This window comes from Trachypithecus francoisi, unplaced genomic scaffold, assembly GCF_009764315.1.
Source record: "Trachypithecus francoisi isolate TF-2019V2 unplaced genomic scaffold, Tfra_2.0 Lachesis_group16, whole genome shotgun sequence".
In the NCBI taxonomy this organism is placed as follows: domain Eukaryota; kingdom Metazoa; phylum Chordata; class Mammalia; order Primates; family Cercopithecidae; genus Trachypithecus; species Trachypithecus francoisi.
Window position 1 is genome coordinate 99,052,847 of NW_022681461.1, and position 27,684 is coordinate 99,080,530.

Genomic DNA, 27,684 nt, shown 5'->3' on the forward strand with positions numbered 1-27,684 from the left:
GCGCCCACGTGCACATGCTCACAGGAGCCCGCTCGTTTACTCTTGGCTCTGACCTTCTCCACGCCACATCCTGTCCCGTCCAGGAGAGGAACGAGGAGGCGGCTGCAGCTGCTTTGGTCCAGTGGGTCTGTGTGGCAGGAGAGGGCCTGGCATATATCCTAGGAGGATGGACAGGTGGCGAGCTCAGGGGCCACCAGGGCCTTCCAGATCAGTGTCCGACCTTAACTGTCCCTCCCAGACCATAGGACACACTGACACAGCCAACACTCTGTGCTGTGGGCACTGGTGCCCCCAAAAGACAAGGCATGACCGACCCATGGATGGGGAACCAGGACCATGACCAGGTCCTGCCACACCTTTTGGGGCCCATGGAAATGTGGTTTTTGTGTCTTTTTTCTTTTTTCTTTTTCTTGTCACTGACTTGAAGTTCACCAGGGAAATGTTTTAATTTCTTTTTATTTTTTTAACTTTTTTTTTTTTTTTCTGAGATGATTTTGCTCTTGTTGCCCAGGCTGAAGTACAATGGCGCAATCTCAGCTCACAGCAAACTCTGCCTCCTGGGTTCAAGCAATTCTCCTACCTCAGCCTCCCGAGTAGCTGGGATTACAAGCACGCACCACCATGCCTAGCTAATTTTTTGTATTTTTAGTACAGATGGCGTTTCTCCATGTTGGTGAGGTTGGTCTCGAACTCCCAACCTCAGCTGATCTACCTGCCTTGGCCTCCCAACATGCTGGGATTACAGGTGTGAGCCACCACATCTGGCCTAATTTCTTTTAAAATCATAAGAAAAAAGGCCGGGCATGGTGGCTCATGCCTGTAATTCCAGGACTTTGGGAGGCCAAGGCAGGCGGATCACGAGGTCAGGAGATCGAGACCATCCCGGCTAACACAGTGAAACACCGTCTGTACTAAAAATACAAAAAATTAACCTGGCGTGGTGGCGGGTGCCTATAGTCCAGCTACTAAGGAGGCTGAAGCAGAAGAATGGCATTAACCCAGAAGGCGGAGCTTGCAGTGAGCTGAGATTGCACCACTGCACTCCAGCCTGGGTGACAGAGCGAGACTCTGTCTCAAAATAAATAAATAAATAAAATAAAATCAGAAGAAAAAAATGAATTAGACTGGGTGTGGTAGCTCATGCCTGTAATCCCAGCACTTTGGGAGGCCAAGGCGGGCGGATCACCTGAGGTCAGGAATTCGAGACCAGCCTGGCCAACATGATGAAACCCTATCTCCACTAAAAAATACAAAACTTATCTGGGCATGGTGGCACATGCCTGTAGTCCCAGCTACTTGGGAGGCATAGGCCCAGGAATCGCTTGAACCTTGGAGGCAGAGACTGCAGTAAGCCAAGATTGTGCCACTGCACTCCAGCCTGGGTGACAGAGTGAGACTCTGTCTCAAAAAAAAAAAAAAAAAAAAAGAAAAAAAGAAAAAAAATGAACTTAAAGGTTCAAATTAATGTTGTAATATATAATATTAATAGATTTGCTGGTCAGGCATGGGTGGTGGCTCATGTCTGCAATCCCAGGGCTTTGGGACGCCAAGGTGGGAGGATGGCTTGAGGCCAGGAGTCCTAGACCAGTCTGGGTAACAAAGGGAGACCCCATCTCTACAAAAAATTTTAAAATTAGCTGGGCATTGGGGCATGTGCTTATAGTCCCAGCTACTCCAAGGCTGAGGTGGGAGGCTCACTTGCGCCCAGAAGGTTAAGGCTACAGTGAGTTATAATTGAGCTACTGCACTCCACCCTGGGCAACAGAACGAGGCCCTGTCTCAAAGAAGAAACAAAAAAAAAGACTTGGCCAGGCGTGGTGGCTCATGCCTGTAATCCCAGCACTTTGGGATGCCCAGGCGAGTGGATCACCAGGTCAGGAGATCGAGACCATCCTGGCTAACAGAGTGAAACTCCGTCTCTACTAAAAATACAAAAAATTAGCCCGCCACAGGCGCCTGTAGTCCCAGCTTCTGGAGAGGCTGAGGCAGGAGAATGGCGTGAACCCAGGAGGTGGAACTTGCAGTGAGCTGAGATGGCGCCACTGCACTCCAGCCTGGACAACAGACAGAGACTCCGTGTCAAAAAAAAAAAAAAAAAAAAAGAGTATTAAAATATAATTCTCAAATTTTTTTATGGAGGAAGGGGCCCACCAAGGCAAAAGTGGCTGGAGTCCATGAATGTCCTATGCAACCCTGCGAGGAAGTCTGTCTTTTGGGGTGCCTGCTCTCCTTCATCTCCCCTCCCCCTACCAGTCCCACTTCTGCTGTGGGTTCAGTTTGGACGCCACTTCCTCCAGGAAGCCCTCCAGGCTGACTCCAGCCACAAGAGATGGGAAGTCCTTGGTAACTGTTTAAGATTGGTGTCCTTACTCAGCCAGAAGCCCTTGGGCACAGGGGCCCTCCCAGGACTAGCTACATAATTTGTGGGGCCCAGTCAAACAAAAATGTTGGGGCTGTGTTCAAACATTTTAAATAATTTCTAGAGGCCACAGACAGCATTAAACTAAGCCGCCCTGGAGGTACCTCAGCCTAGCACTGCACCCAGCAGGTGCTCACGGTGCACGTTGGGGGGACATGAGTTGATGAGTTGGGTGATGCTGAGGAACCTCATGGCCAATCCCAGGCCACCGCCTGCAGACTTACCAGGTGCTCCCTGGCGAAGGTGCAGGCGACAGCCTTAGGGCCGAAGGCCACGCGGCACTGCTCGTTGGCGCTGTAGTAGAGGCCAGGCTGCGCCTCCGGCGGGCGTCCCGTGGACCCAGGCTGAGGCCGCGGGGGGTCCCACACGCAGCGGGCCCGTCCTGCGCTGCGACAAGGCCCGGCTCAGGCCCGGGGTGTACACCGGGAGGAGGCGGGACAGAGGAGTGTGCACGGGCATGGAACGTTTGGAAGCGTGGCCTTTTGTGAGTGCGAACAGGAGTTGTCGGCCCGAGCCCCCCACCAGGAGCCAGCTCTGGACTGGGACCAAGACTAAGGCTCCGGTCCGCGCGGAGGTGGGTGGCCAGCAGAGGGAGCGGCGACGGAGGCACAGGTCAGAGTGGGATCAAGCAGATGCACGTTAGGCCCGGGAGCAGTACGGTCGGTGAGAAGGGGAGGCAGGGGTACATGTACGCGGGCGGGGGAGATAGGGGTGTGGGGCTGATGGAGCATGGAGAGTGGACGGAGGGGTCGGCGCGGGTAGAGGCAGACGAAGGGTAAGGGGTGAATTGAGGGGGTGGGCGCAGGAACCGGGTGGGCGCAGGAACCGGGTGGGTGCAGGAATGGGGTGGGCGCAGGGGGCCGAGATGGGGGGTGGATGGAGGAGGGTAGGATGCAGGGGTGGGTGCAGGCAAGTGGGAGAGAATGTGGACGGAAGGGTGGCCGCAGAGCGTGGGACAGCGCGGGGGGAGGCGCAGGGAGTTGGGCAGGTAGGTGGGACGGAGGGGTGGGTGCAGGGGCTGGGGCGGAGCGGTGGGCGCCGGGGTTGGACGGAGGGGTGGGTCTCGGGCGGGGACAGGAAGAAGTGCTGAATGCGGAGTGGGGACGGACGTAGGGAGGGGTGGCGCGGGAGGCCCAGGGGGCTGGTTGGAGGCTCGCGCCCCTCCCGCGGGGCGGCAGCTACCTGAGCAGGCTCAGCAGCTGCCGGCGGCTGCAGGGGGACCAGGCGAGGCCAGCGCGGGGCGCAGCGCCGTCTGAAGCCATCACGTGTCCGCTGGGGCCGCAGCCGCTGCCGGGCGCGCCGTCGTGCTCCAGGCCGAAGCTGGTAGGTGGGGAGCTGCGCTAAGGCGGCCGGCTGGGGCGGGGGCAGGATCGGGTCGGCGAGTCCGGGCCTGGCGCCCTAGTGCCGCAGGACCAGCGACTTTTCGGACCCGGGTCGACCCCTAACGCCGCCACCTGCTAACCGGGCGCAGTGCAGAGGGCCTTGTGCGCCCTGCGTCAGTTTTCCCCAGATGGGAGCGCTAGCCCAGCAGGGTGGTTCCCGCATCTTTTGCTAATAAATATCAAAAGGCTTTAAAAACGTGCAAGCCACATTAATTCACGGTGTTAGGAGTCTGTGGAGAGATGGGGACTGGTCGGGGCCTTGAGGGGCTGCTCTGGCGACTGTTTACATGGATGTGTTGAGCGTGAAATTCACCTACTGTGAGTAAAGCACGATTTTAAAGTTCAGTTAAAATGTGCTTGCCCTTGGCCATTGTTTGCATTCCTAGGCCAGGAGGGTGAACCGTTTCCAAACTGGCACAACAGAGCTTCCTTTCCCCAAAGCAGAACTGATGGAGGACTACTAATGAGGTGGGAGAAGCCAGGCACCGGTCAGGTAGGAGGTGGACTTCACTCTGGAGGCCCTGCTTGGACACCGGACCAGAGGACTAGCTAAAACAGGGAGGGGTGGGAAGCCCCCTTCCATAAGAGGGGCCCACCAGTGGCCATGTCAGTTTACCATTGCCATGGCAACACCCAGAAGTTACCGCCCCTTTTCCATGATGAAAACCCGAAAATTACTGCCCTTTTTCTAGAAATTTCTGCATAATCTGTTCCCTTAATTTGCATATAATTAAAAGTGGGTATAAAAATTATTGCATATAATTAAAAGTGCAGCCCTGCCTTTGAGCTGCTCTTTTGGGCACAGTATCTATGGGATAGGGTAGCCCTGCTTCAAAAAGGCTATGCTGCGCTGTACACAGTCACAGGGCTGTACACTCTGACCACTGCTATGTCAATCAAAGTTGCTGTCTAACACCACCTGCTTCCTCTTGAATTCTTTCCTGGGTGAAGCCAAGAACCCTCCCAGGCTAAGCCCCTGTTTGGGGACTCATCTGTTCTGCATCACAGGACCAAAAGGAAACTATGCTCCCTGTGAGGGAGAAGGAGCCCTGCCTTGCCCCACACCCAGGAACCCTGCCTCAACCCTTCCAGGCTCAGAGGGGTTGAAAGGGGTCGGGGGCGGGGTTGGTGGGCAAGGAAGGTAGAAATTCACTTTTCAATTTAGAAATGTCTGCACTGGGCTGGGCGCAATGTCTCACGGCTGTAATCCCAGCACTTTGGCCGGCCGAGGTGGGCAGATCATGAGGTCAGGAGATCGAGACCATCCTGGTTAACATGGTGAAACCCCGTCTCTACTAAAAAATACAAAAAATTAGCCAGGCATGGTGGTGGGCACCTGTAGTCCCAGCTACTCAGGAGGCTGAGGCAGGAGAATGATGTGAACCCGGGAGGCGGAGCTTGCAGTGAGCCGAGATTGCGCCACTGCACTCCAGCCTGGGCGACAGAGCAAGACTCCGTCAAAAAAAAAAAAAAAAAAGAAAGAAAGAAATCTCTGCACTGTTTGAATTTTTACAACAATTGGGTATTATTTTCAGACTTAAAAAACTAAAGAAATGAAAAGAAACCCAGCACTCTAGGTAAATGGTTATAGGTAGGAGTGAAGATTTGCACACAAGAATGTATAATGTTCACAACAGGAAGATGTGTTCAGGCAACCGAGACATCCAAGGAGAGAGGCCCGATTAAATAAATTATGGTACATAACTGTAAGAGACCTGGGATAATGTTTGGGATATATTACTACATAAAGAGCAGGTAAATTCTGCATTCACCCTAGGAAGAAAAAAGAAAGGCTGGACGCAGTGGCTCACGCCTGTAATCCCAGCACTTTGGGAGGCCGAGGCAGGTGGATCACCTGAGGTCAGGAGTTCGAGACCAGCCTGACCAACATGGAGAAACCCCGTCTCTACAAAAAATACAAAATTAGCTGGGCATGGCGGCACATGCCTGTAATCCCAGCTACTCGGGAGGCTGAGGCAGGAGAATCACTTGAACACGGGGGGCGGAGGTTGCGGTGAGCTGAGATCATGCCATTGCACTCCAGCTTGGGCAACAAGAGTGAAACTCTGCCTCAAAAAAAAAAGAAAAAGAAAAAGAAAAAAGAAATAGCAGGTAACAAAGCAATGAACAGCATAATCACAATTTTCCTTTAATTCAGGGATCCAAACTAAATCCCAATTTTGCAAATAAAAAATATGTGTGTGTGTGTATAAAGAAAAGACTGAAATTAAATACAAATGTGAAGAGACGTTATCTCTAAATATTGGGATTTGAGATAGTTTTTACAGCCTGCTTTTTCTTTACCTGAATTTTCTACAGAAGTTATTTTCTACCTGCTAAAAGTGTTTTGCTTGTCTTTTGGAAAAAAAGTTTCTTTAATCAAACAGTATCAGGTTCCCCTGTCCTCACACCCACCCTTCTGAGTCTGTTGGGGTGAGGGGTACAGGCTCCTCTGGCGAATACAAGGACCCACTGCTTGCCAAGACCACCTCCGCCCTGGGTACCCAGGTCAGCTCCTTGCCAGAGCCTGGGGACAGCTGATGGGGCTGCATACCTGTGCCCAATCTCATGGGCGATGGTGACTCCCAGGTCGAAGCCAGTGTCCTCGGTAATAAGGCAGCTCCAGGTTGGGGAGCAGGCACCACCCAGCTGGGTGACTCCCCGCACCTGCCGGTTACCATCAGGTAACTCCAGGTCAAACCTCGGTGAGAAAACAGTCACTTGGGTAGTGCCAAGGCACCACCTTTGTAGAGGGCAGGAGGCCGAGGGTGCAGCCTTCCCAGGCTGGCTGACCAGCACCCATCAGAAAGCTCGGCTACCTTGTGATATAGAGGACCAGGTCAGCGTGGCCAGGATCCGTGTCATCCTCGGGGTTGATGGTCCGGCTCCACCCACAGACGCTCAGCAGGGACGAGGTAAGGTTGGCTGTGATATTTGGGGCACCCTGCAGATCCACAGCAAAGCCTGCGTTTAGGACACCCCAACCAGGCATGGTGCTGACTGCAGTGTGTTTCCCAGTTAGTCCTCACAACAACCCTCTGACTAGCCCATGTTACGGGTGAGACAACTGAGGCTCAGAGAAGTAGTCAGGCAGCCTGTGCTGAGTGCTGGGTAGAGCTGGGAGGGCAGCTGGTCCGTCTGGCTGAACGTGTTCTGTGACCCATGCTGCTTGGGGCATCCAGGACAAGAGGTTAAAGAGGATGGAGACGCGATGACTTGGGCTTCCCACTCTGTATGGCGTGCTGAGCTCCAGCTCCATGCCTACCTCCGGCTCTGTCAGAATGACCATTTTCACCAGGTGCACCCGAAACTGAGCCCCCAGGGACGGGTCCCGAAGCAGTTCTGCCCCCTGTGGAAGGGCAAATGAGAGAGGTGACCCGTCGGGTAGGCATTGCCAGTACTAGGCAGCTGCTGACTCCCAGGGTCCCCCAGGGTGCGAAGGGCTGGAGAGCATGTGTGGGAAGCATGTGTAGGAAGCGGGGGCTCCTAAAATGCGACGCACAGTCAGCCGTGCCTCTGCTGCTCCTCAGCTCACGGCTCAGGAAGGCCAACTAATGCAAGGAAAACAAACTCCAAAGCAAGAGGATGAGAGCACACAGACCGTCACGAGTTGGATATTCCGGTCAAATGCTGCTCCTCTCAGACCACAGACTCCTCTCAGATTACAGGAGCCTGCCATCATGCCCAGCTAATTTTTGTATTTTTAGTAGATACGGAGTTTCACCATGTTGGCCAGGCTGGTCTTGAACTCCTGACTTCAGGTGATACACCCGCCTTGGCCTCCCAAAGTGCTGGGATTATAGGCATGAGCCACTGCGCCCAACCTTGTTTGTCTTTCTGAGACAGCCGATAGTGAGGTAGTGCTTCCCTGCCCACCCTTCACTTTCAAGTGAAGGGGGGGCTGCAGGGGTTCAGGTGCTAGCAAGAAATTAAGGTGGCCATCTCCTTTGCCAGCAGTCTCTGTTTAGACTTCAGACTGGTGACCTGTCCTCGCCACTCTGAGAAAGAGAGAGGGCAGGGTCAGGGTACAGAGGGCAGTGTGAGCAGCCCACACCCTGTTTGCCAGGGTTGTGTTAGCTGAGCCTCCTGGGGGTCAAATGGATACTGAGGAAGAGGCCAGGCTTGAGGGTGGCCCCAGGTGAAGGGACTTGAGTAGTGAGAGGCTGCAGGGTGTGCGTGTGCTATGGAGCTGAGAGGGGGTGTGGGACCTCACCCACCTCCACCCAGGGGAGGGAGGGAGAAGAGGAAGAGCCCCGAGCCATTCTACCTGAGTTTAACCCACTGTATTCAGACCACCAGATACACCAGCCCACAGACATTGGTCACCAGCCCGGGCCATGGGGACCTGCACAGGCCAGCGCCATCCCTGGAGGTCGCTCCTGTGGGGGCACTCACGATGTTGAGGTTGGTGAGCACGTAGCGCTCCGTGTCCTCCTGGTGAGCCTGGAAGACATCGGGGCCCACGGCCACCAGCAGCTCCAGGTGTAGGATGCTGCCTGCAGCCCGCCTCTGCCTCTGCCTCTGCCTCTGGAAGCCGGGGGAAGGAGGGTGGCCTGGAGGGGCAGGGGGAGAGCAGAGGGCAATGGTTCTAGAAAGCAAGTAGTGGAAAGCTAACAGGAGAGAGGCTGGCGGGTCTTGGAAGGATGGCCTTCCAAAGTCAAGACATTGTGTGTCACCCCCACCCCAAGAGCTGGACCCCGTTAGTGACTGGGCATGCAAAGGGCAGGGCCCAGGAGGAGTTGTTGGGCTACGGTGTCCTTTAGGTCACCCCATCAAGATAAGCTTCCTACTGCCCTGGTGGCTCTGCCCAAAGGGGAAAGCCCCTGCCCTGCCTCCCGGACCCTGCTCTGGGCACAATTGTTTCATGAGTAACATCATCGACCCCGACAGGAAACTGAACACAAGTGGAGCCCGGTGGTCTCTTGGGAAGCAGGGGCCCAGGCCAGCCCTCACTGTCCTCTCCCAAGGGAGCCCTTAGAGGGCCAGGGACCCTGGGCAATGATCTCCCAGTCCTTCAGGAGCGGCGGAGCTAGAAGGACCCAGGCTATGGGTACCCAGACAGCATCGGCTGCATCCAGCCCCCCGGGATGGCCCCAGGCACTGGTCAGTGTGCATCTGGCCTAGACCACAAAGAACCAGGTCACAAGATGGGCCTTGCCCTCCCGTTCCCCCTGACCACTAGCCCACCTGCCTCTGGCCCCCATCAGCCGTTAGTCAAGTTGTCAATGGCCCTACTGGGAAGGGGGCTTACACCTGGAGACGGTCACACACAGGGCCTGTGGGCAATGGGGACAGGCCTTTATCATAAGGAAATCCATGGCCTTAGGAGGGAGCCTGAGCCAGTACCTATCTTGTTTCCCACAGAAGGAATAAATATTTACATCCACGGCCAGAAACCACAAGAGCTCCTGAAAACCAGCCAGCTCAGCAGAAGCCATGGGGCAGAAGGGGCCAGCCAATTGGTGACCGTTCCCTTGTGATATTTAACAGAAGCTAGGGTGAGAACCCTGGCCTGGCTGGAACATCCAGACCAGCTTTTATCAACTTGGCAGGAAGTAACAGAGTTAATTAACAGGGGTGACAGCAGCTTCTCTGACCTTCTCCTGCCAGATCCACCAAAAATCCCAGACCACTGACTCAATGGTGAGATACCCCTGGAAAGTCCCGAGACACTTCCCTGGGACAGAAGACATCAGGACAAGTACCTTTTAAGGGAGCACCAGGGCTCAAGTAAGAAGACACAGCCTGTGGCTCCAAAGCCTGAAGAAAACTCTGCAAGACAAAAAGAGATGAATGGGGCTGGGTGCAGTGGCTCACGCCTGTAATCCTAACACTTGGGGAGACCGAGGTGGGAGGATCACTTGATCCAGGAGTTTGAGACCAGCCAGGGCAACATAACAAGACCCCATGTCAGAAAAAAAAAAAGAAGAAGAAGAAGAAGAAGAAAGACAGAAAGAGAAAGACAGAAAGACAAAAGGAAGGAAGGAAGGAAGGAAGGAAGGAAGGAAGGAAGGAAGGAAGGAAGGAAGGAAAGAAGGAGGGAGGGAGGGAGGGAAGGAAAGAAGGAAGGAAGGAAGGAAGGAAGGAAGGAAGAAGGAAGGAAGGAAGGAAGGAAGGAAGGAGGAAAGAAAGAAGAAAAAGAGACGGATGAAGAGACAGGAAGCAGGAGGTGGGTGAGGCCAACCAAGAAGGAGAGGGGGAAATCAGAGACAGGGAGTGGGAGAGGAAGGGAGAGGCAGAGAAGAGGAACCCACATAGTTTGGGACAAACTAGTATCTGTCTGTTCAGCTTCACTGGATGAGCAGGTCGTACTGAGACACCAACTCCCTCTTCAGTGAGCACACTTCATCCCCCAAAACCCCAAGTGCAGACTTCCCTGCCCAGTGCAAACCCCAAAGCTGATGTAGTCAGCTGTTTGGCACTCCCCTCGCCCCAGGTAGCTCATAATACCCCACCAAGAGGCTCCCAGAGGCTCCCAGAATACCCCCGCTCCTGCCAATGCGCCCACCTGCTGGAAATGGGAGGGTCCCCAGCAGCCCAGGAGAAACCCACAGGCAAGGATTCCGGCCACACAGAGGGAAGGGCATCTTGCCCGGAGGTGACGCTGGCGCATCCTCAGGAGAGCCAGCCTGCAGAGTGGAGCAGAGTGAGAGGGAGCCTTGGTGACTGGGAATCTGGCCAGCGTGGAATGGACAGGCCTGCTCGCTGGGCGGGACGATTAGGCAGTGTTTACTCTTGGAAGCTTCCTGCCAGGGCAGGGCCATGGCTAGGGTGGGCGGCCTGCAGCTCCTCCTGCTGCAGCCTGGACCTTGCTCTAAGATGGCTGCAGTTCAGGGCACCCCGCAGCCCAGTCCTGCACTCCAGAGAGCTCTCTGGATGTGCACGCCCACCTCAGAGGAGGCCTAGCCATCTAGAAGGGACACTGGACCAGAAACCCGCTGACGGGGGTTCACGAGGATGCCAGGACCTTGGGCTGGCTCTCTCTCTAGGGTCCCCGCTCCCATCTGACAGATGAAAGGCTGTGCCAAAGACATCGCGGTTCTGGCTCAACTCTCCGCCTACTCTGTGCCTGTGCCTGATGGGGAGAGTCGCAGAAGCAGGCTGCACGGCACCAGATCTTGGCATCATCACAAACCGCCTGGCAATCCCCCTCACCTCCTGGAAGGCTCTCTTCACATGCTCCAAACCACTCTTTTACACCCCTCACACCCACACAGCCGCACAAGCTGATGACCATCAGGGGGATTCACCTTGTGTTTCCACCCCTCAAAGTGCAACCTCTCTCCTCCTCTGCAATCAGGGAGGACGCACCTACACTCCCTGCCAGGCCCTGGCTCTGGATCCCTTCCCAGCTCTCTTCTCCTGCATCGTTAGTTTCTGTCCCTCTGCTAGAGCCATTCATTCATTCCTTCAGCCAACAAATGTTTCACTGAGCCCCTGAAACAGGCCAGGCTCTGTGCTAGACACCAGGAAAGCAGCCACGAGCCAGGCAGACAGCAGCGTCGGCCTCTCACAGCTTAAATTCTAGGAAAGAGAGCCAGACAGCACAGTTGCTAGACAAACACGTGTTGCGTATGTACTCTGTTCAAAGATGGTAAGTGTCACGGGGGAAAATACAGCAGAATAAAGGAATGGGGGGCTGGAGGGGAGGGTGTGCTTCCATGCAGGAAGGTAAGGAGGCTCTTGGAGAAGGGGGCATGCTTAGATGTCGAGATCCTAGTACCCGGCTCACCCTATCAGCATACATGATTCTGCTGTCTCTTTTTTGGTTTGTGTTTTTTGAGACAGAGTCTTGCTGCGTCACCCAGGCTGGAGTGCACTGGCACGATCTCGGCTCACTGCAGCCTCCGTCACCCAGGTTCAAGTGATTCTCCTGCCTCAGCCTCCCTCGTGGCTGGGATTACAGGTGCCCGCCACCACGCCTGGCTAGTTATTGTATATTTAGTAGAAGTGGAGTTTCACCATGTTGGCCAAGCTGGTCTCAAACTCCTGACCTCAGGTGAGCTGACTGCCTCGGCCTCCCAAAGGGCTGGGATTACAGGCATGAGCCCCAGCACACCCAGGCACTCTGGTGTCTCTTGATTACAATCAGCAACCTTCCCTTGACCCACACTGTCCTCCCACCATAGCCGTTTCTGGCTTTCTTTAAGAACTTGGAAACATTATTTTCAGTAGCTATCTCCACTTCCTTGCCTCCAATTCCCACATCCCACTGAAATTAATCTTTAAAAGGTCACCAATAACTTTGTGAACCCTGAAAGAGCCAATCCTTCATGCTAGTTCCCAAGTCACTAACTGGGTCTAAATTCAAAGGAGGACCGAGAAGCCATTTGCTGACTAGGGTCACACACACATTCTGCATTCCTGGAAAGCCCCCACTCTCGCTTACCTCTGGGATGGTTTCAGAGCTGTCTGTTCCTATTTATGCCACCAGAATCAACCCATCGACTGTGACCCACATCGACCAATCTGAACTCGGTAAGTATTAACCAGTCAGAACTAAGCAAGTGTGCCTTCCTCATTTGCATAAGTGACCAAAGTGGGAACCTGAGCAGAAGTTCTCTACAAAAGACAACCTATTTCTTTGTTCTCTTTGTTCTCTGGAATGCACCTTTGTACAGAAGGCTGCATCGCCCTGGTTTGTAAACTGCTGGAACAAAGTTTTTTTCCTTTTTTAAAAAGAAAACCTGGGCCAGGTGCGGTGGCTCACGCCTGTAATCCCAGCACTTTGGGAGGCTGAGGCAGGCGGATCACAAGGTCAGGAGTTCGAGATCAGCCTGGCCAGCGTAGTGAAACCCCATATCTACTAAAAATACAAAAATTAGGCCAGGTGTGGTGGCTCACGCCTGTAATCCCAACACTTTGGGAGGCCTAGCCGGGTGGATCACCGAGGTCTGGAGATCGAGACCAGCCTGGCCAACATGGAGAAACCCAATTTCTACTAAAAGTACAAAATTATTCAGGCATGGTGGCACATGCCTGTAATCCCAGCTACTCGGGAGGCTGAGGCAGAAGAGTCACTTGAACCCGGGAGGTGGAGGTTACGGTGAGCCGAGATTGCACCATTGCACTCTAGCCTGGGTGACAAGAACAAAACTTCGTCTCAAAAAAACTACAAAAATTAGCTGGGCATGGTGGCATGCACCTGTAGTCCCAGCTACTCGGGAGGCTGAGGCAGAAGAATTGCTTGAACCCAGGAGGTGGAGATTGTGATGAGCTGATACCACACCACTGCACTCCAGCCTGGGCAGAGAGCAGGACTCCATCTCAAAAAAAAAAAAGAAAAAAGAAAACCCTTTTCAGTGGACTTGTTGACAATCCCAGTGGCATATCTGGTTCCCATCTCTCTGTTCCCGTCTTTCTCAGCCTCTCAGCAGCATCTGATGTGGTTTATTCTCCCCCTGGATTCTCTAATGCCACTCACATCCACCTCTCCTCCCACCACATTGACTGCTCCTCCTCAGCCTCCTCTGCTGCTTTGCCCCTGGAGAGCCCCAAGCACCTGCCATCTGGCCTTAGCCCTTCACTCCCTATATTGGTACTCTCTCCTTGGGTGAACTAACCCAGGCTCATGGTTTCAACACTAATTATATGCTGACGATTTCCAAATTACATCTCCAGCACTGACCCTTCTCTAAGCTTAGGAATCTTAGATCCTGCTGCTGATTAGACGTCTCTCGTTGGTGACTGAAGGCCCACTCAAACTCAGCAAGTGTGAAAAGGAGCTCATGGCTCCACTCCCATACTTCACCCTGCATCTTGCAGACATTTATTGAGATGATAAATGGCCACACCCAGTTGCTCAGACCAAAATCCTAGGAGCCTCACCTCCCTGTTACTCCATCAACCTTTGCCTGTTACACACGCACATCAAATCTATCCACTCCCAGCCGGGCACGGTGGCTCACACCTGTAATCCCAGCACTTTGGGAGGCCAAAGCGGATGGATCACTTGAGGTCAGGAGTTTGAGACAGCCTGGCCAACATGGCGAAACCCCAGTCTACTAAAAATACAAAAATGAGCAGAGCATGGTAGCATGCACCTGCAATCCCAGCTACTTGGGAGACTGAGGCAGGGGTATTACTTGAACCCAGGAAGCAGAGGTTAAGGGAGGAGACCACCCCTCATATTGTCTTATGCCCAATTTCTGCTTCCAAAGAAAGAAGTAAAAATTAAAAGGCAGAAATAAAATCCACAGGCAAACAGCCTGGCGCTGTGCCCTGGGCCTGGTTAAAGACTGACCCTGGACCTAACCGGTTATGTTATCTATATATTTCAGACATTGTATGGAAAAGCATTGTGAAAATCCCTGTCCTGTTCTGTTGCTTTCTTTTTTTTTTTTTTTTTTTGAGGCGGAGTCTCGCTTTGTCGCCCGGACTGGAGTGCAGTGGCCGGATCTCAGCTCACTGCAAGCTCCACCTCCCGAGTTTAGGCCATTCTCCTGCCTCAGCCTCCCAAGTAGCTGGGACTACAGGCGCCCGCCACCTCGCCCGGCTAGTTTTTGTATTTTTAGTAGAGACGGGGTTTCACCATGTTAGCCAGGATGGTCTCGATCTCCTGACCTCGTGATCCGCCCGTCTCCGCCTCCCAAAGTGCTGGGATTACAGGCTTGAGCCACCGCGCCCGGCCTGTTCTGTTGCTTTCTGATTACCCGAGCATGCAGCCCCGAGTCACGTGCCCCCTGCTTGCTCAATCATCACGACCCTCTCACATGACCCTCTCACACGGACCCCCTTAGAGTTGTAAGCCCTTAAAAGGGACAGGAATTGCACACTCGGAGAGCTCGGTTTTTGAAGACCTGAGTCTGCAGATGTTCCCAGCTAAATAAAGCCCTTTCCTTCTACAATTCGGTGTCTGAGGGGTTCTTGTCTGCGGCTCCTCCTGCTACACAGTGAACTGGCGGGAACTCCTCCCTGTCACTGGGCCTCAGTTTCCCCACTGTATACAGAAGATGAGCCGCTGTGAGGCTAAGCGTGGAGCAGCCCGAGGCGGGAAAGGCCCGAGAGTCCAGGACGCAGTCCAGGGACCAAGCCCAGCTCTCACTAGCCCGAGGGCCCAGTGCCCCCACGCGCTGCTGCCCCACCCGGTGCTACACACACAGCGGCCCACCAGTTCCCTTCTGGCGTCCGCATCTCTCATCCCCATCCCGAATCTTGGGGAGGTCCTCGGCTAGCCCAGTCAAACTCGAGGTCGATGACCACGGATGCCGCTGGCTAACGCGGCGACCCAAGTCCGGTGCGGGCGAACCGCCCAGGCTGCGCGGAACCAGAGGCGGGGGCCGGGTTTCCAGCCGGTTGCGGAGAGACAAGCACTTCCGGGGACTGGAGCGTGCGCGCTGAGGCACGCTGGACGCGTGCGGGGTCTCTTCCGGAGTCTTTTCCAGGGCCAGGTCGCTGAGGCGAGTGTGTTTCGGCCTGGCCTGGGCAGGCCCTTGTGCTGCCGCGGCGCCGGGCCCGGAGAGGCCGGGGTCTCGGGTGGCCGCCGGCCCAGCCGCTGGTCCGCGCAGCAGGATGGTGAAGGCGAAGGTCCCCGCCTCCAAGCGCGCCGCGAGCAGCCCCGTGGCTAAGCCGGGTCCTGTCAAGACGCTCACTCGGAAGAAAAACAGGAAGAAAAAAAGGTTTTGGAAAAGCAAGGCGCAGGAAGAAAGCAAGAAGCCAGGAAGCGGCCCTGGTGTTGTGGTGCGACCTCCAAAGGCACCAGAAGACTTTTCTCAAAACTGGAAGGCGCTGCAAGAGGTGAGGCTTGACCGGGCCCGGGCGGACCGCTGCGCAGCTCATTCCCGCAGAGCGCGACGGAGGGAAAGACTTGGGTAGCCCCAAAAAGGACCTGTAAAGGCAGATTTGAATCGAAATCTTGTAAACGCGTTGTCACAAGAAACGTGGCCTTGTTGAGGGAGGTCTCGAACTTTTTTGCATGGAATTGATGAATTATTTCAAGTACAAAAAAGCAGAGATAAAACCTTGTACCTTTTGCGTAATGAACTAACTAGAATAGATTTTACAAAGAGAATTTAGCTTAAAATCCCGAAAGCAGCCCGGGCGCGGGGCCTCGCGCCTGTAATCCCAGCACTTTAGAAGGCCGAGGCGGGCGGATCCCCTGAGGTCAAGAGTTCGAAACCAGCCCGGCCAACATGGTGAAAACCCATGTCTACTAAACAAATGCAAAAAATATTAGCCTGGCGTGATGGCGCGCGCCGGCGCAGCTACTTGGGGAGGCTGAGGCAGAAGAATCGCTTGAACCCGGGCGGCAGAGGCTGTAGTGAGCCGAGATCGTGTCACTGCACTCCAGCCTGGGCAACAGAGTGAAACTCCGTCTCAAAAAAAAAAAAAAATCCCGAAACCAGATGAACCACCCAAGGACAGTGAAAAGAACACACTCGTGGCTGGGCTCTGCGGCTCACGCCTGTAATCCCATCACTTTGGGAGGCCGAGGCGGGTGAATCATTTGAGGTCAGGAGTTTGAGACCAGCCTGGCCAACATGGTGAAACCCTGTCTCTACTAAAAATACAAAAAAATTAGCTGGGCGTGGTGGCGCCCCCGCGCCTGTAGTCCCAGTTACTAGGGAGGCTGAGACAGGAGAATCACTTGAACCCGGGAGGCAGGGGTGCAATGAGCAGAGAATGTGCCACAGCACTCTGGCCTGGGCGACAGAGTGAGACTCCATCTCAAACAACAGCAACAAAAGAACACACTGGTCTGTGTAGCAAGACAGGGAGAAAGAAGATCCCTGTGTAGAGGTGAAAAGCAGATAGCAGACATGTGATAGAGAGGGTTCTAGCAACACTTATGATCTTGAAATAAATATTAATTGAGCTCCTAAAATGTGCACTCTACCATGTGCTCTGTGCCATGTGTGTTGCAATCCCCACAATAAGACTGTGAGGTGGACACTTTCATCAAGTCTATTGTACAGGTGAGGAAATAGGCTGGAAAAGGTTAAATAGATCGTCTAAGATTGCGGCTGGGAACCAGGTGGCTGACTCTGGAGTCCATGCTTTAAGACTGTGTTGTACCTGCTGTCTCTCTAGTGATTGGTGCTTCTCTTTTTTTTTTTGAGACGGGAGTCTTGCTCTGTCGCCCAGACTGGAGTGCAGTGGCACGATCTCGGCTCACTGCAAGCTCCGCCTCCCGGGTTTACGCCATTCTCCTGCCTCAGCCTCCCGAGTAGCTGGGACTACAGGCGCCCGCCATCTCGCCCGGCTAATTTTTTGTATTTTTTTTTTTTTTTTTTTAGTAGAGACGGGGTTTCACCGTGTTAGCCAGGATGGTCTTAATCTCCTGACCTCGTGATCCACCCGTCTCGGCCTCCCAAAGTGCTGGGATGACAGGCTTGAGCCACCGCGCCCGGCCGTGACTGGTGCTTCTCTAGAGGTTGCCTGCTCTGTCCCAGACACTCTTCCGCATGTGCGCTTGTACATTCTTACCACATCCCTTGGAGCTCCCTTGAAGCTACTGTTAGGATCGTAGCTCACTGCTGCCTGGGCTCCAGTGATTCTCCTGCCTCAGCCTCCTGAGTAGTGCATATCTGTAATCCCAGCACTTTGGGAGGCCCAGGCAGGAGGATCACTTGGGCTCAGGAGTTCAAGTCCAGCCTGAGCACCGTGGTGAGATTCTGTCTCTAAAAAAAGTAAAAAGTAGTTTTTCAAAAAAGAAATGTGATCCCCAGTGTTCGAGATGAGGCCCATAGGAGGTATTGGGTCATGGGGGTAGATCCCTCATGAATGACTGGGTGCTCTCCCCTCAGTAATGAGTAAATTCTCACTCTGCTAGTTCATTCGAGAGCTGGTTGTTTTAAAAGAGCCCAGCACCTTTCTTGCTTGCTCTCTCGCCATGCGACGCACCTGCTCCCCCTTCACCTTACACCATGATGGGAAGCTTTCTGCGGCCTCACCAGAAACAGATGCTGGCACCATGCTTCTTGTACATCCTGCAAAACCATGAGCTAAATAAACCCGTTTTCTTTGTAAATTACCAAACACAGGTATTCCTTTATAGCGATGCACAATGAACTAATACAGATGGGGGTTCACTTTGTTGCCCAGGCTGGTCTTCCACTCCTGGTTCAAGCAGTCCTCCCACCTCAGCCTCCCCGAATGCTTCTTGAACCTCCTAATACTCTGCACAATATCTCAGTGCAGGCTTTCCTAATGATTTTCCTGTCTTGACACACGGGACCAGTCAAATTCCCATGGGCAGCCTCAGGGTTCTGTGGGATTTCTTGAACACCAACTCTTCTTCTCCCAAGAAAGAAAAGCACAATAAGTGAATGGAAGGGATGTTTGCTATAGGGAAACTTCTGAGTTTTTTCTAATTCATCCAAAAAAGTCAGCTCTTCAGTTCTTTACCTATCACAGGAACAGGTGAGTAACACCCTCCTCATCATCGCACTGTGGTGGAGCCCGTTCCAGCTGGGGATTTGAACTCAGAGAGGAAGCTGGGCTCTGAGACCGCAGGAGCCTCTGCTTAGGTGACAGCCAAGCTGTGGCTGCCAGCAGTTCTTCAGCCACTCCAGCTTGACAGAAGCTTTTCTTTTCGTTTATCACACCCCCCACCTCCCTGAGACCTTCACAGCAGTAGCAAACCAGGGAATCTTGTAAAAAAAAAAAAAAAAAAGTGATTTCTGTGTAGCAGGGTGTTGGCCCAAGCTGTGAGGGAAGTTAACTCCAAAATTCTTTCTAGATAAACTGAAAAGGGAAGTGGTCTGCGGTGTCCAGCCACTCAACAGGTACCTAAGGTGTGGAATGAGTTTGAAATTTTGTATGCCTGAAGGCGCAGGTGTAAAATGCATTATAAGATAAGCAAAGAAACAGTATTTCACCACAAGTGACTCATGAGAATGAAAAAGCTTTTTCCAAACCGATTGAAAATGAATTTCAGTGATGCGAATGGGAATTGTATAGATGTGATTGGTGTATATGTGTGTATCTACATACACATGTAAGTTTTTTTTCAATCTGCTGTGTGTAATTTCCAAATTCAAATGTAGTATGTATTTTATTTTGGGTCCCAGTGGCTGCTGAAACAAAAATCTCAGGCCCCAGAAAAGCCTCTTGTCATCTCTCAGATGGGTTCCAAAAAGAAGCCCAAAATTATCCAGCAAAACAAAAAAGAGACCTCACCTCAAGTGAAGGGAGAGGAGATGCCGGCAGGAAAACACCAAGAGGCCAGCAGGGGCTCTGTTCCTTCAGGCTCCAAGATGGACAGGAAGGCGCCAGTACCTCGCAGCAAGGCCAGTGGAGCAGAGCACAATAAGAAAGGAACCAAGGAAAAGACAAATGGTGATATTGTTCCAGAACGGGGGGACATCAAGCATAAGAAGCGGAAAGCTAAGGAGGCAGCCCCGGCCCCACCCACCGAGTAAGTATGGGCCACCTCACCACTGAGAACCGAGGCGCAGCGACTTCACCAAGGCCTGCCTCCTGATGGAGGCTGGTGGCCTCGCCGCAGTCTCTCCATCACCTTACCCTGATGTCGTCTGTTCCTTGTTTACTTGCTGTTACTTGTATTCCCCTAGAGTGTGGGCATGATAAGGCAGGGCCTGCTGCTTCCGAGCGTTGACCAGAGCTCAGCATGTAGTGGGTGCCAGTACACGTGTGTGGAAGGAAAGCATGCTGAAGCCAGAAAGACCCGACTATGAGGCCTGTCCCTGCTTCTCGCCAGTTGGGTGGCTTGGGGCAAGTTTCTGACGTCCTCTGTGCCTTGTGTTAGTCCTGGTGGCGTCACAAGGAGATTGCGAGGTTGGCTCTCTTGGCTCAGTGCCTGGTGATTACTTCAACCCTGTGATGGAGCCAGGTGTGGTGCCTGTTGCTTGTCGTCCCAGCTCCTCAGGAGGCCAAGGTGGGAGGATCACTTGATCCCAGGAGGTCGAGGCTGCAGTGAGCTGTGATTGCACTTCTGCCTCCAGCCCGGGTGATGGAGCGAGACTCAAAAAAACAAGTGAAAAGAATAAACCCTGTGCTGGCCACCCACGTGGGGTGGATCAGGAGTCAGTGGCTATCTCTGAATGGTTCAACTGGAGGTGACGTGTTCGTAAGTCACAGCTGGCTTCGTGTCGCCTGGGTGTTCAGGACATGGTCGCTGACGGCTGAGGAAGGAGCCATTTGGGGGCCTCCCTGTGTTGTGCTAGGCAGGCTGTCTGGGATAGAGTTCAGTGAGGCGGGCCCGCTGCTTCCTTTTGAGGCTTATTATCAAGTGCGGTAGACAGACTGTACACGGCAGCTGTTGCCTAAGTGTGGTCAGGATAAATCTGGTGAGGAGAAGGTGTTGGGAGCCTGGGACAAGGGGGACGTGTCCATTCAGTGGGGCCAGGAAGGGCTTTTCTAAGGAAATGACATTTAACCTTAGCCTAAGAGACAGATTCCCCAGGCAGGTGTTATGTACCTGCGTGAGCATCCGAGTATGGAGGGCAAAAGGGTTCTGTGTTTCCATCTTATAGGCATTGTGTCTGTCTGTGTTTCCTAAGTGTTTGATAATGAACCCGTTCCTTTCATTATTAAAATGCTAGCACTCATTACACCTGGGCAGTGGGTTATATGTTTCTGTTTTATATTCTTTGTGCTTGTCTGTGTTTCTAAATCTTAAATAATGAGTGTATTTTCTAATTAGAAAAGAAATGAGGCCAGGCGCTGTGGCTCACACCTGTAATCCCAGCTCTTTGGGAGGCCAAGGTGGGTGGATCACTTGAGGTCAGGAGTTCAAGACCAGCCTGGCCAACGTGACAAAACCCCATATCTACTAAAAATACAAAAAATTAGCCGAGTGTGGTAGTGGGCGCCTGTAATCCCAGCTACTAGGGAGGCTGAGGCAAGAGAGTTGCTTGAACCTGGGAGGCAAAGGTTGCAGTGAGCCAAGATTGTGCCACTGCACTCCAGGCTGGGTGACCCAGTGAGACTCCATCTCAAAAAAAAAAAAAAAAAAAAAGGAAAATGTGAAGATAATCAAAATAGCAGAAGCAGCAGGGCCAGCGGTCGGGGTGTCTGGGGCCAGCCTGTGGGAGAGGCAGGCTGTGCCATCGCTCCACTCACCTGCACAGTCAGCCGCACAGCCCTGCCCCGCCAGTTGCACTAGGCCCTTCTGGTGATCAGCTTGTTACCTTTGCCTTTTAGGGAAGACATCTGGTTTGACGACGTGGACCCGGCGGATATCGAAGCTGCCATAGGTCCAGAGGCGGCCAAGATAGCGAGGAAACAGTTGGGTCAGAGCGAGGGCAGTGTCAGCCTCAGCCTCGTGAAAGAGCAGGCCTTCGGCGGGTATGCTGGGCTCAGGGAGCAGGATCTGCTGGGGATGCTTAGCCGTAGAGGGTGGGGCTTCTTCAAGGAAGAGGATACTTTCCTCTCCCCGAGGTGAATGGAGCAAGCACCTCCCAGGGTCCTGCTAAGAACCAGGACCACACAGAGCTTGTCACATGGGTGCAAATGAGTGAGGGGCAGAGAGCTTGCTGACATTTTGTCCATGGATCCCTGGGGCTCTGACCTGGAGCCCTGTGTCCTGCTGTGTTTATTAAACTAGAGCCTTTGGTTACCCTTCAGCCTGACAAGAGCCTTAGCCTTGGACTGTGAGATGGTGGGCGTGGGCCCTAAGGGGGAGGACAGCGTGGCCGCCCGTGTGTCCATCGTGAACCAGTATGGGAAGTGCGTTTATGATAAGTACATCAAACCAACTGAGCCCGTGACGGACTATAGGACAGCGGTCAGTGGGATTCGGCCTGAGAACCTCAAGCAGGGTATGTCATCTGCAGCTCAGGAACTTAGAAGGGAAAGTCGTAACTCTGGATGCATTTTCTCCCTTTTGTTCCCTTTTCCTTCTGAGACCACTCACTGTAGCTAGTTTCGATGCGTCTTGTCTCCTCTTGGGGCAATGGGTTTTCAAATACAAAGGGCATCCTTAGACGGCTTTACACCCATTTCTGCCTTGCACTTCATTGCCTCCTGTCCACCAACTTGAAGACCAGGTCAGTAGCCGGGCATGGCGGCTCGTGCCTGTAGTCCCAGCTATTCAGGAGCCCAAGGAGGGAGGAATGCTTGAGCCCAGGAATTCAGGTCCAGCCTGGACGACATAGCGAGACCTCGTTTCTAAAAAAAATGTTTTTTTTTTTTTGAGATGGAGTTTTGCTCTTGTTGCCCAGGCTGAAGTGCAATAGCATAATCTCGGCTCACTGCAACCTCTGCCTCCTGGGTTCAAGTGATTCTCCTGCCTCAGCCTCCTGAGTAGCTGGGATTATAGGCATGTGCCACCACGCCCAGCTAATTTTGTGTTTTTAGTAGAGACAGGGTTTCTTCATGTTGGTCAGGCTGGTCTTGAACTCCCAACCTCAGGTAATCTGCCTGCCTCGGCCTCCCAAAGTACTGGGATTACAGGCATGAGCCACTGCGCCTGGCCTTGTAAAAACTGTTTTTAAAAAATTAGCTGGGGCCGGGCGCGGTGGCTCACGCCTGTAATCCCAGCACTTTGGGAGGCCGAGACGGGCGGATCACGAGGTCAGGAGATCGAGACCATCCTGGCTAACACGGTGAAACCCCGTCTCTACTAAAAAATACAAAAAACTAGCCGGGCGAGGTGGCGGGCGCCTGTAGTCTCAGCTACTCAGGAGGCTGAGGCAGGAGAATGGCGTAAACCCAGGAGGCGGAGCTTGCAGTGAGCTGAGATCCGGCCACTGCACTCCAGCCTGGGCGACAGAGCGAGACTCCGTCTCAAAAAAAAAAAAATTAGCTGGTCCTACTTGGCTCGGGCCACCCTTGGTCTAGTCAGCCCTGTTTGGGAGTACACGTGGGGTTGGTGGTGGGGTGGTCCCCAAAAGTAGGCAGGGCTGCCTCTGGAGCCCAGGGCCTAGGGCAGCACATCTCTGCCCGTTTTTGTGGGGGCAGTTTTGTTTTTATTTCCATTAGGAAAATTGTCAAGTAAATTATGAGGTTGAATAGGCAGAACCGTGCTGCCAGGCGGCTCTAAAAGTTTCTCAGTGCCTACACTCAACATATGCTCTCCTCCAGCCACGAGCCGACTTTGCAGACTGTGAGGAGCACTTTACTCCTCTCCTCAGAGGTGGTCCTCGCAGCCACCCCTGCCAGGGGCCCGCAAGGCACTTCTCCCAGGGGGTGGGTGGGTGTGGTGGCTTCGAGTCACCCTCCGCGGTGGCGTTGCTGGCCTGACCCTTTGTCTTAGGACTGACCAGAGGTGGGAGCGGGGCTGCCTCCTCAAAGAATGATGGTGATGTGTGTGTTGCAAAAAACCGCTGCTTTGTGTTGATTTTCCAGGAGAACAGCTTGAAGTTGTTCAGAAGGAAGTGGCAGAGATGCTGAAGGGCAGAATTCTAGTGGGACACGCTCTGCATAATGACCTGAAGGTACTGGGTTCCCTCCTGGGGACTCGGCCCGCCCCTGCTCCATGCGTGTTACACTCACCCCCTTGTGCTGTGTTGTGGAGTTTTTAAAAATGGTTGGGTTTGTGCCCTGTGTTGGGAATACTTTGGTAATAATATCAGATACCACGTGCTGAGTTCTTACTGTGTTTTAGGAACCATGCGAGGCTCTTGTTTTGAGAGCCTCCAGCAAAACTGGGGTTCCCGTACCAGAGCGGCTGGCAATCCCACCCTAACAAGAAATGAAGGTGCTGATACCTCTTTTACCTGGAGGAGGGCCTGATGCCCAGTTGTCCTGTCCGTGACCAGGGTCCCTCTGCAGGAAACTAGTTTATCCTGGCAGATGCCCTGTGGCCCGTGTTCAGGTTACGCCTGCCTGAGCATCACCCTGGCCCTGGGAGCTTGCCTTTGCCTTCTTCCTGGCATCCCGAGGAAAATCCCGCCTGAGGCAGCCCCTGGTTGTTCGGATGGAAGGTGCAAATTCAGATACCAGCACTGTGGGAAACAAGTTCAAAGACATATACAGACCCTGGGCAGGGCAGGCCTCATGGGTGGGGAGGGCCATCCGAGGTCATGGACCGCCATCCCCTGGTCATCCGAGGCAGGAATGAAGAGTCAGGCAAAGCGAGTATACGTATATTTACAGGAGAACAGGGTGGGGGTCACTTTGAGTTTATGGGCAAATGCCTGGATGTTGGTTTAAAGGACACAGTGGGAACAGCGGGGAGGCCAGTCTACTAGATGGGAGAGATACTTCTTAAGTTCTCACCTCTGCCTACCGGCTTGAAGCACTTGGGTGTGGTGAGGAACTTGAGGCCGTTCAGAAGGAAGTGGCAGAGATGCTAATGGTCAAACAGCAGCCTTTGCTGTGGTGCTCCCGTTGTGGCACTATAGAGATCTCTTGAATCCATTAAAGATGCCAGAGGTGTTCATGCTTGTTTATAGAGGGTGAAACTGAGTTGAGAACCATCCGGGCAATATCCTCACAGAAAGTCTTGTGTGCTCCTGTCATATCCCCTCAGAGACTGCCACTGTGGTAACTTGTCCTTCCCTCCTGACTCTGGCTCCATCCCTGGTAACTTGTGCAACACATGTTTAAGTCTTTCTTGAAGATTATGCTAAGGACCAGACACAGTGGCTCATGTCTGTAATCACAGGTTTTTGGGAGGCTGAGGCTGGAGGATTGCTTGAGGCCAGGAGTTAGAGACCAGCCTGCGTAACATAGGGAGACCTCATCTCTATAAAAAATTTTTAAATTAGCCAGGTGTGGTGGCATGTGCCTGTTGTCCCAGCTACTCAGGAGGCTGGGGTGGAAGGATCAGTTGAGCCCAGGAGGTCAAGGCTGCAGGGAGCCATGATTATTACCCCATAGCACTGAAGCCCAGGTGACAGAGTGAGAGCCTATCAAAAAAAAAAAAAAAAAGGCTAGGTGCGGTGGCTCATGCCTGTAATCCTAGCACTTTGGGAGGCCGAGGCGGGAAGATCATGAGGTCAGAAGATCAAGACCATCGTGGCTAACATGGTGAAACCCCGTTTCTACTAAAAAATACAAAAAATTAGGCAGGCATGGTGGCGGGCGCCTGTAGTCCCAGCTACTCAGGAGGCTGAGGCAGGAGAATGGCGTGAACCCAGGAGGTGGTGCTTGCAGTGAGCCGAGATCGTGCCACTGCACTCCAGCCTGGGCGACAGAGCAAGACTCTTGTCTCAAAAAAAAAAAAAAAAAAAAAAAAAGATTGCATGCTAAGATTGCAAGATGAGCTGTTAAAATGTGTTATTTCCAACTTCCTGATGTGCAGAACCAACTCAAAATACAAGTATAATATAGGAATAAGTTGGTTGCTGGTTAATTGTTGACTGTTTTTCTCCTACTTCCTTGATTTCAAGATTTTGTTTTTATTGTCTCTGACTGTTGGGCATCAGCTTAAGTCAGTGTGATAAATTTCCTCATGGAGTTTAAGTTCGTATCAATGCCTCGTTTCCGTGTGTGTGTGACATACTTGGATTCCCTACAAGATGTTACTTGCAGGGCAGCCACAGTGGCTCACACCTGTAGTCCCACCACTTTGGGAGGCCGAGTCAGGTGGATCACCTGAGGTCAGGAGTTCGAGACCAGCCTGGCCAACATGGCAAAACCTTGTCTCTACTGAAAAATACAGAAATCAGCCAGGCGTGGTGGCAGGCACTTGTAATCCCAGCTACTCGGGAGGCTGAGGCAGGAGAATCACTTGAAACCTGGAGGCGGAGGTTGCAGTCAGCCAAGACTGAGCCACTGCATTCCAGCCTGGGTGACAGAGCAAGACTATGTCACACACACACAAAGATGTTACTTGTAAAAGGTGGTGGGGGGAGGGGGGTTCTGCTACTATAAACCAAAAATGAAAATGATTATCATTATATTTTCTTTTTCTAGGTACTGTTTCTTGATCATCCAAAAAAGAAGATTCGAGACACACAGAAATATAAACCTTTCAAGAGTCAAGTAAAGGTACTTAAAACGAGTGTGACTCAAGATACCGTATTTCTGTTTTGCTGGTCACTTCATTGTTTCTGGTCACTGGTGGCTGACATGTTGGTTAAAGGGTTTTTGTTTTTCCTTTTAACCTTTAAAACTAGAAGGAATGTTTAAAAATAGAGTTCTGCTAATTGCTGACCTTAAAAATGATTGCAACGGAGGGCAAGTTATTTCCACTGTAACCTCTGAAACAGGGTCACTGACTAAGGGCCTGGTGCCACTGTCGTATCTACTGTAGAGGGTGCCAAGGGCACAGCTGTTCTTCATCCTCCTTTTTTTTTTTTTTTTCTTTCTTTTTTTTTCAGTCAGGGTCTTGCTCTGTCACCCAGGCTGGAGTGCAGTGGCATGATCTCGGCTCACCGTAACTGCCGCCTCCCAGGCTCAGGCAATCTTTCCACCTTAGTCTCTGAAATAGCTGGGACTGCAGGCATATGCCACCACCCCTGACTGATTTTTTCATTTTTTTGTAGAGATAGGGTCTTGCTGTGTTGCCCTGGCTGTTGTCAAACTCCTGGGCTCAAGTGATCTGCCCTCCTTGGCCTCCTAAGTGCTGAGATGACAGGTGTGAGTCACCGTGCCTGACCAGAGCTGTCCCTCTTGAAATCAGAGCGGCCTCAAGATGGGAGATGGGGATGCTGATTCCTCCCCGGCCCTCTCCCTTGATTGGCTGATGGGGTGTATCACCAGCCCATCATGCTATAAAGAGGTTGCAGCTGGTGGCTGCCACCCTAAGTGCCAATAGCGCTTCCACTGAGAGGCAAACTGTAGGTCGCTTGAGTGAGGTTCAATAGCCAACCCCTCCCTGCTGGGTGCGGTGACCCTGTGTGGGCAGAGCCTGCAGAGGCCCCCACCCGCCTCTTCCCCCTTTGCAGAGTGGAAGGCCGTCTCTGCGACTACTTTCAGAGAAGATCCTTGGGCTCCAGGTCCAGCAGGCGGAGCACTGTTCGGTGAGTGTGTCCTGGGGGGCAGTCCATGGGGTTTGGGGCGGTTTCTCACCAGGAACCAGACATGAGTCACCTCACACAGACATGGGTGAGGAGGGGCCTGGGCACCTACTTTTCTTACAAGGCTATTGGTCCAAAAAAAAAAAAAATGGCAGAGCAGAGTTACGGAATTTTGGTTAAATTCTAAATATGCACATTTAACACAACACAAAAGAACTGCATTCTCATTATTTGGAGAAAAAGTTGCCAAATAATTACAAAGCCCCCCCACCCCAGCCCTCCAGCCCTGCCCTGACCCGCCCGCTGAGCAGCTGGCTCCGCCTCTGTGGAGCAGTCACTCCCTGCAGCGTGGCCTCAGCGCTTTGGGCCCTTCATGCCTGTCTGCTTGGTCCTTGTGCCCCTGTGCCCGGCGCCCAGCCTGCCATCACCCTGCACTCAGAAACCTAAAAAGGCAGCGTGTTTGTTGTTTCACCTCTTTCAGTTCCCCTTTCTTCTCCTGGGAGGGGTGTCTAAGTCACAGAAGTGTGGGGACCATCAGGTCGTTGCTCCCTCTGCTTCTGTTGTGTCCTCCCTCCCCATCTCGGTGACATTTTTTGGCCGGGTCCACATCTCACTCAGTACGTCCCGTCCCTAGCAGAGTGGCTAGTGAGAGGGCTCAGTCATTGCGGGGTTGACTGTGGGCCGCAGCTATGCCTCGTCACCTGCTGGGATGTTTCGTGTCGTCTAGATTCAGGATGCCCAGGCAGCAATGAGGCTGTACGTCATGGTGAAGAAGGAGTGGGAGAGCATGGCCCGAGACTGCTGACCGCTCCAGACCACTGCAGTGACGACACCTAGCAGCCCTGCCCTGCTGCTGCTGCTGCCCCCCTACAGAGGCAATGTGACCAGTCACAGGGACAGATCACATCTCCCCACAGTGTCTACTCTGGTGAAACCTTTTCAGAATCATGGCAGGGGGCATGGCATGGTGCTACTGAGAACGTCCTCCTTCCTCTTGACTTTGTGGTCTGAAACCTGGTCTTACTGTCCATGTGTGTTCAGGCCCGGATGGTCGGGGTGGGGAGCAGGGAGG

General features: G+C 53.0%; 2 protein-coding genes across 4 annotated transcripts in view; one reads left to right on the plus strand and one right to left on the minus strand.

The window, feature by feature from the left end:
* Positions 1-15,038, minus strand: part of ADAMTS13 (ADAM metallopeptidase with thrombospondin type 1 motif 13) — a 42,510-nt gene extending 27,472 nt beyond the window's left edge. The window contains 10 exon segments of the mRNA XM_033238667.1: positions 54-158; positions 2,644-2,806; positions 3,602-3,739; positions 6,356-6,502; positions 6,621-6,745; positions 7,067-7,150; positions 8,197-8,354; positions 9,507-9,573; positions 10,310-10,430; positions 14,912-15,038. Of these exon segments, the coding sequence (XP_033094558.1) occupies positions 54-158; positions 2,644-2,806; positions 3,602-3,739; positions 6,356-6,502; positions 6,621-6,745; positions 7,067-7,150; positions 8,197-8,354; positions 9,507-9,573; positions 10,310-10,430; positions 14,912-14,934 (1,131 nt within the window). The 5' untranslated portion in view covers positions 14,935-15,038.
* A 25-nt stretch (positions 15,039-15,063) lies between these two features.
* Positions 15,064-27,625, plus strand: REXO4 (REX4 homolog, 3'-5' exonuclease). 3 transcript variants are annotated; one of them, XM_033238668.1, is made up of 8 exons: positions 15,064-15,537; positions 18,813-19,159; positions 20,908-21,051; positions 21,331-21,524; positions 23,053-23,141; positions 25,567-25,641; positions 26,541-26,615; positions 27,340-27,625. In XM_033238668.1, exons 1-8 carry the CDS (start codon positions 15,313-15,315, stop codon positions 27,415-27,417), a joined length of 1,227 nt encoding a protein of 408 aa, XP_033094559.1. In that variant the 5' UTR covers positions 15,064-15,312; the 3' UTR covers positions 27,418-27,625. The 3 variants fall into 3 exon arrangements, with proteins under 3 accessions (XP_033094559.1, XP_033094560.1, XP_033094562.1); XM_033238669.1 differs by having other exon boundaries at positions 15,117-15,200; positions 27,340-27,592; XM_033238671.1 differs by having other exon boundaries at positions 15,157-15,537; positions 18,991-19,159; positions 27,340-27,610.
* Positions 27,626-27,684: the final 59 nt, after the last annotated feature.

What these genes read in the sequence shown, in the direction of transcription:
- REXO4 (XM_033238668.1), top strand. Translation starts at nt 15,313, where the DNA reads ATGGTGAAGGCGAAGGTCCCCGCCTCCAAGCGCGCCGCGAGCAGCCCC. An exon ending in CTCTGCATAATGACCTGAAG is followed by an intron (nt 23,142 to 25,566) that starts GTACTGGGTTCC and finishes TTCTTTTTCTAG; the next exon opens with GTACTGTTTCTTGATCATCC. An exon ending in CTTTCAAGAGTCAAGTAAAG is followed by an intron (nt 25,642 to 26,540) that starts GTACTTAAAACG and finishes CCCCCTTTGCAG; the next exon opens with AGTGGAAGGCCGTCTCTGCG.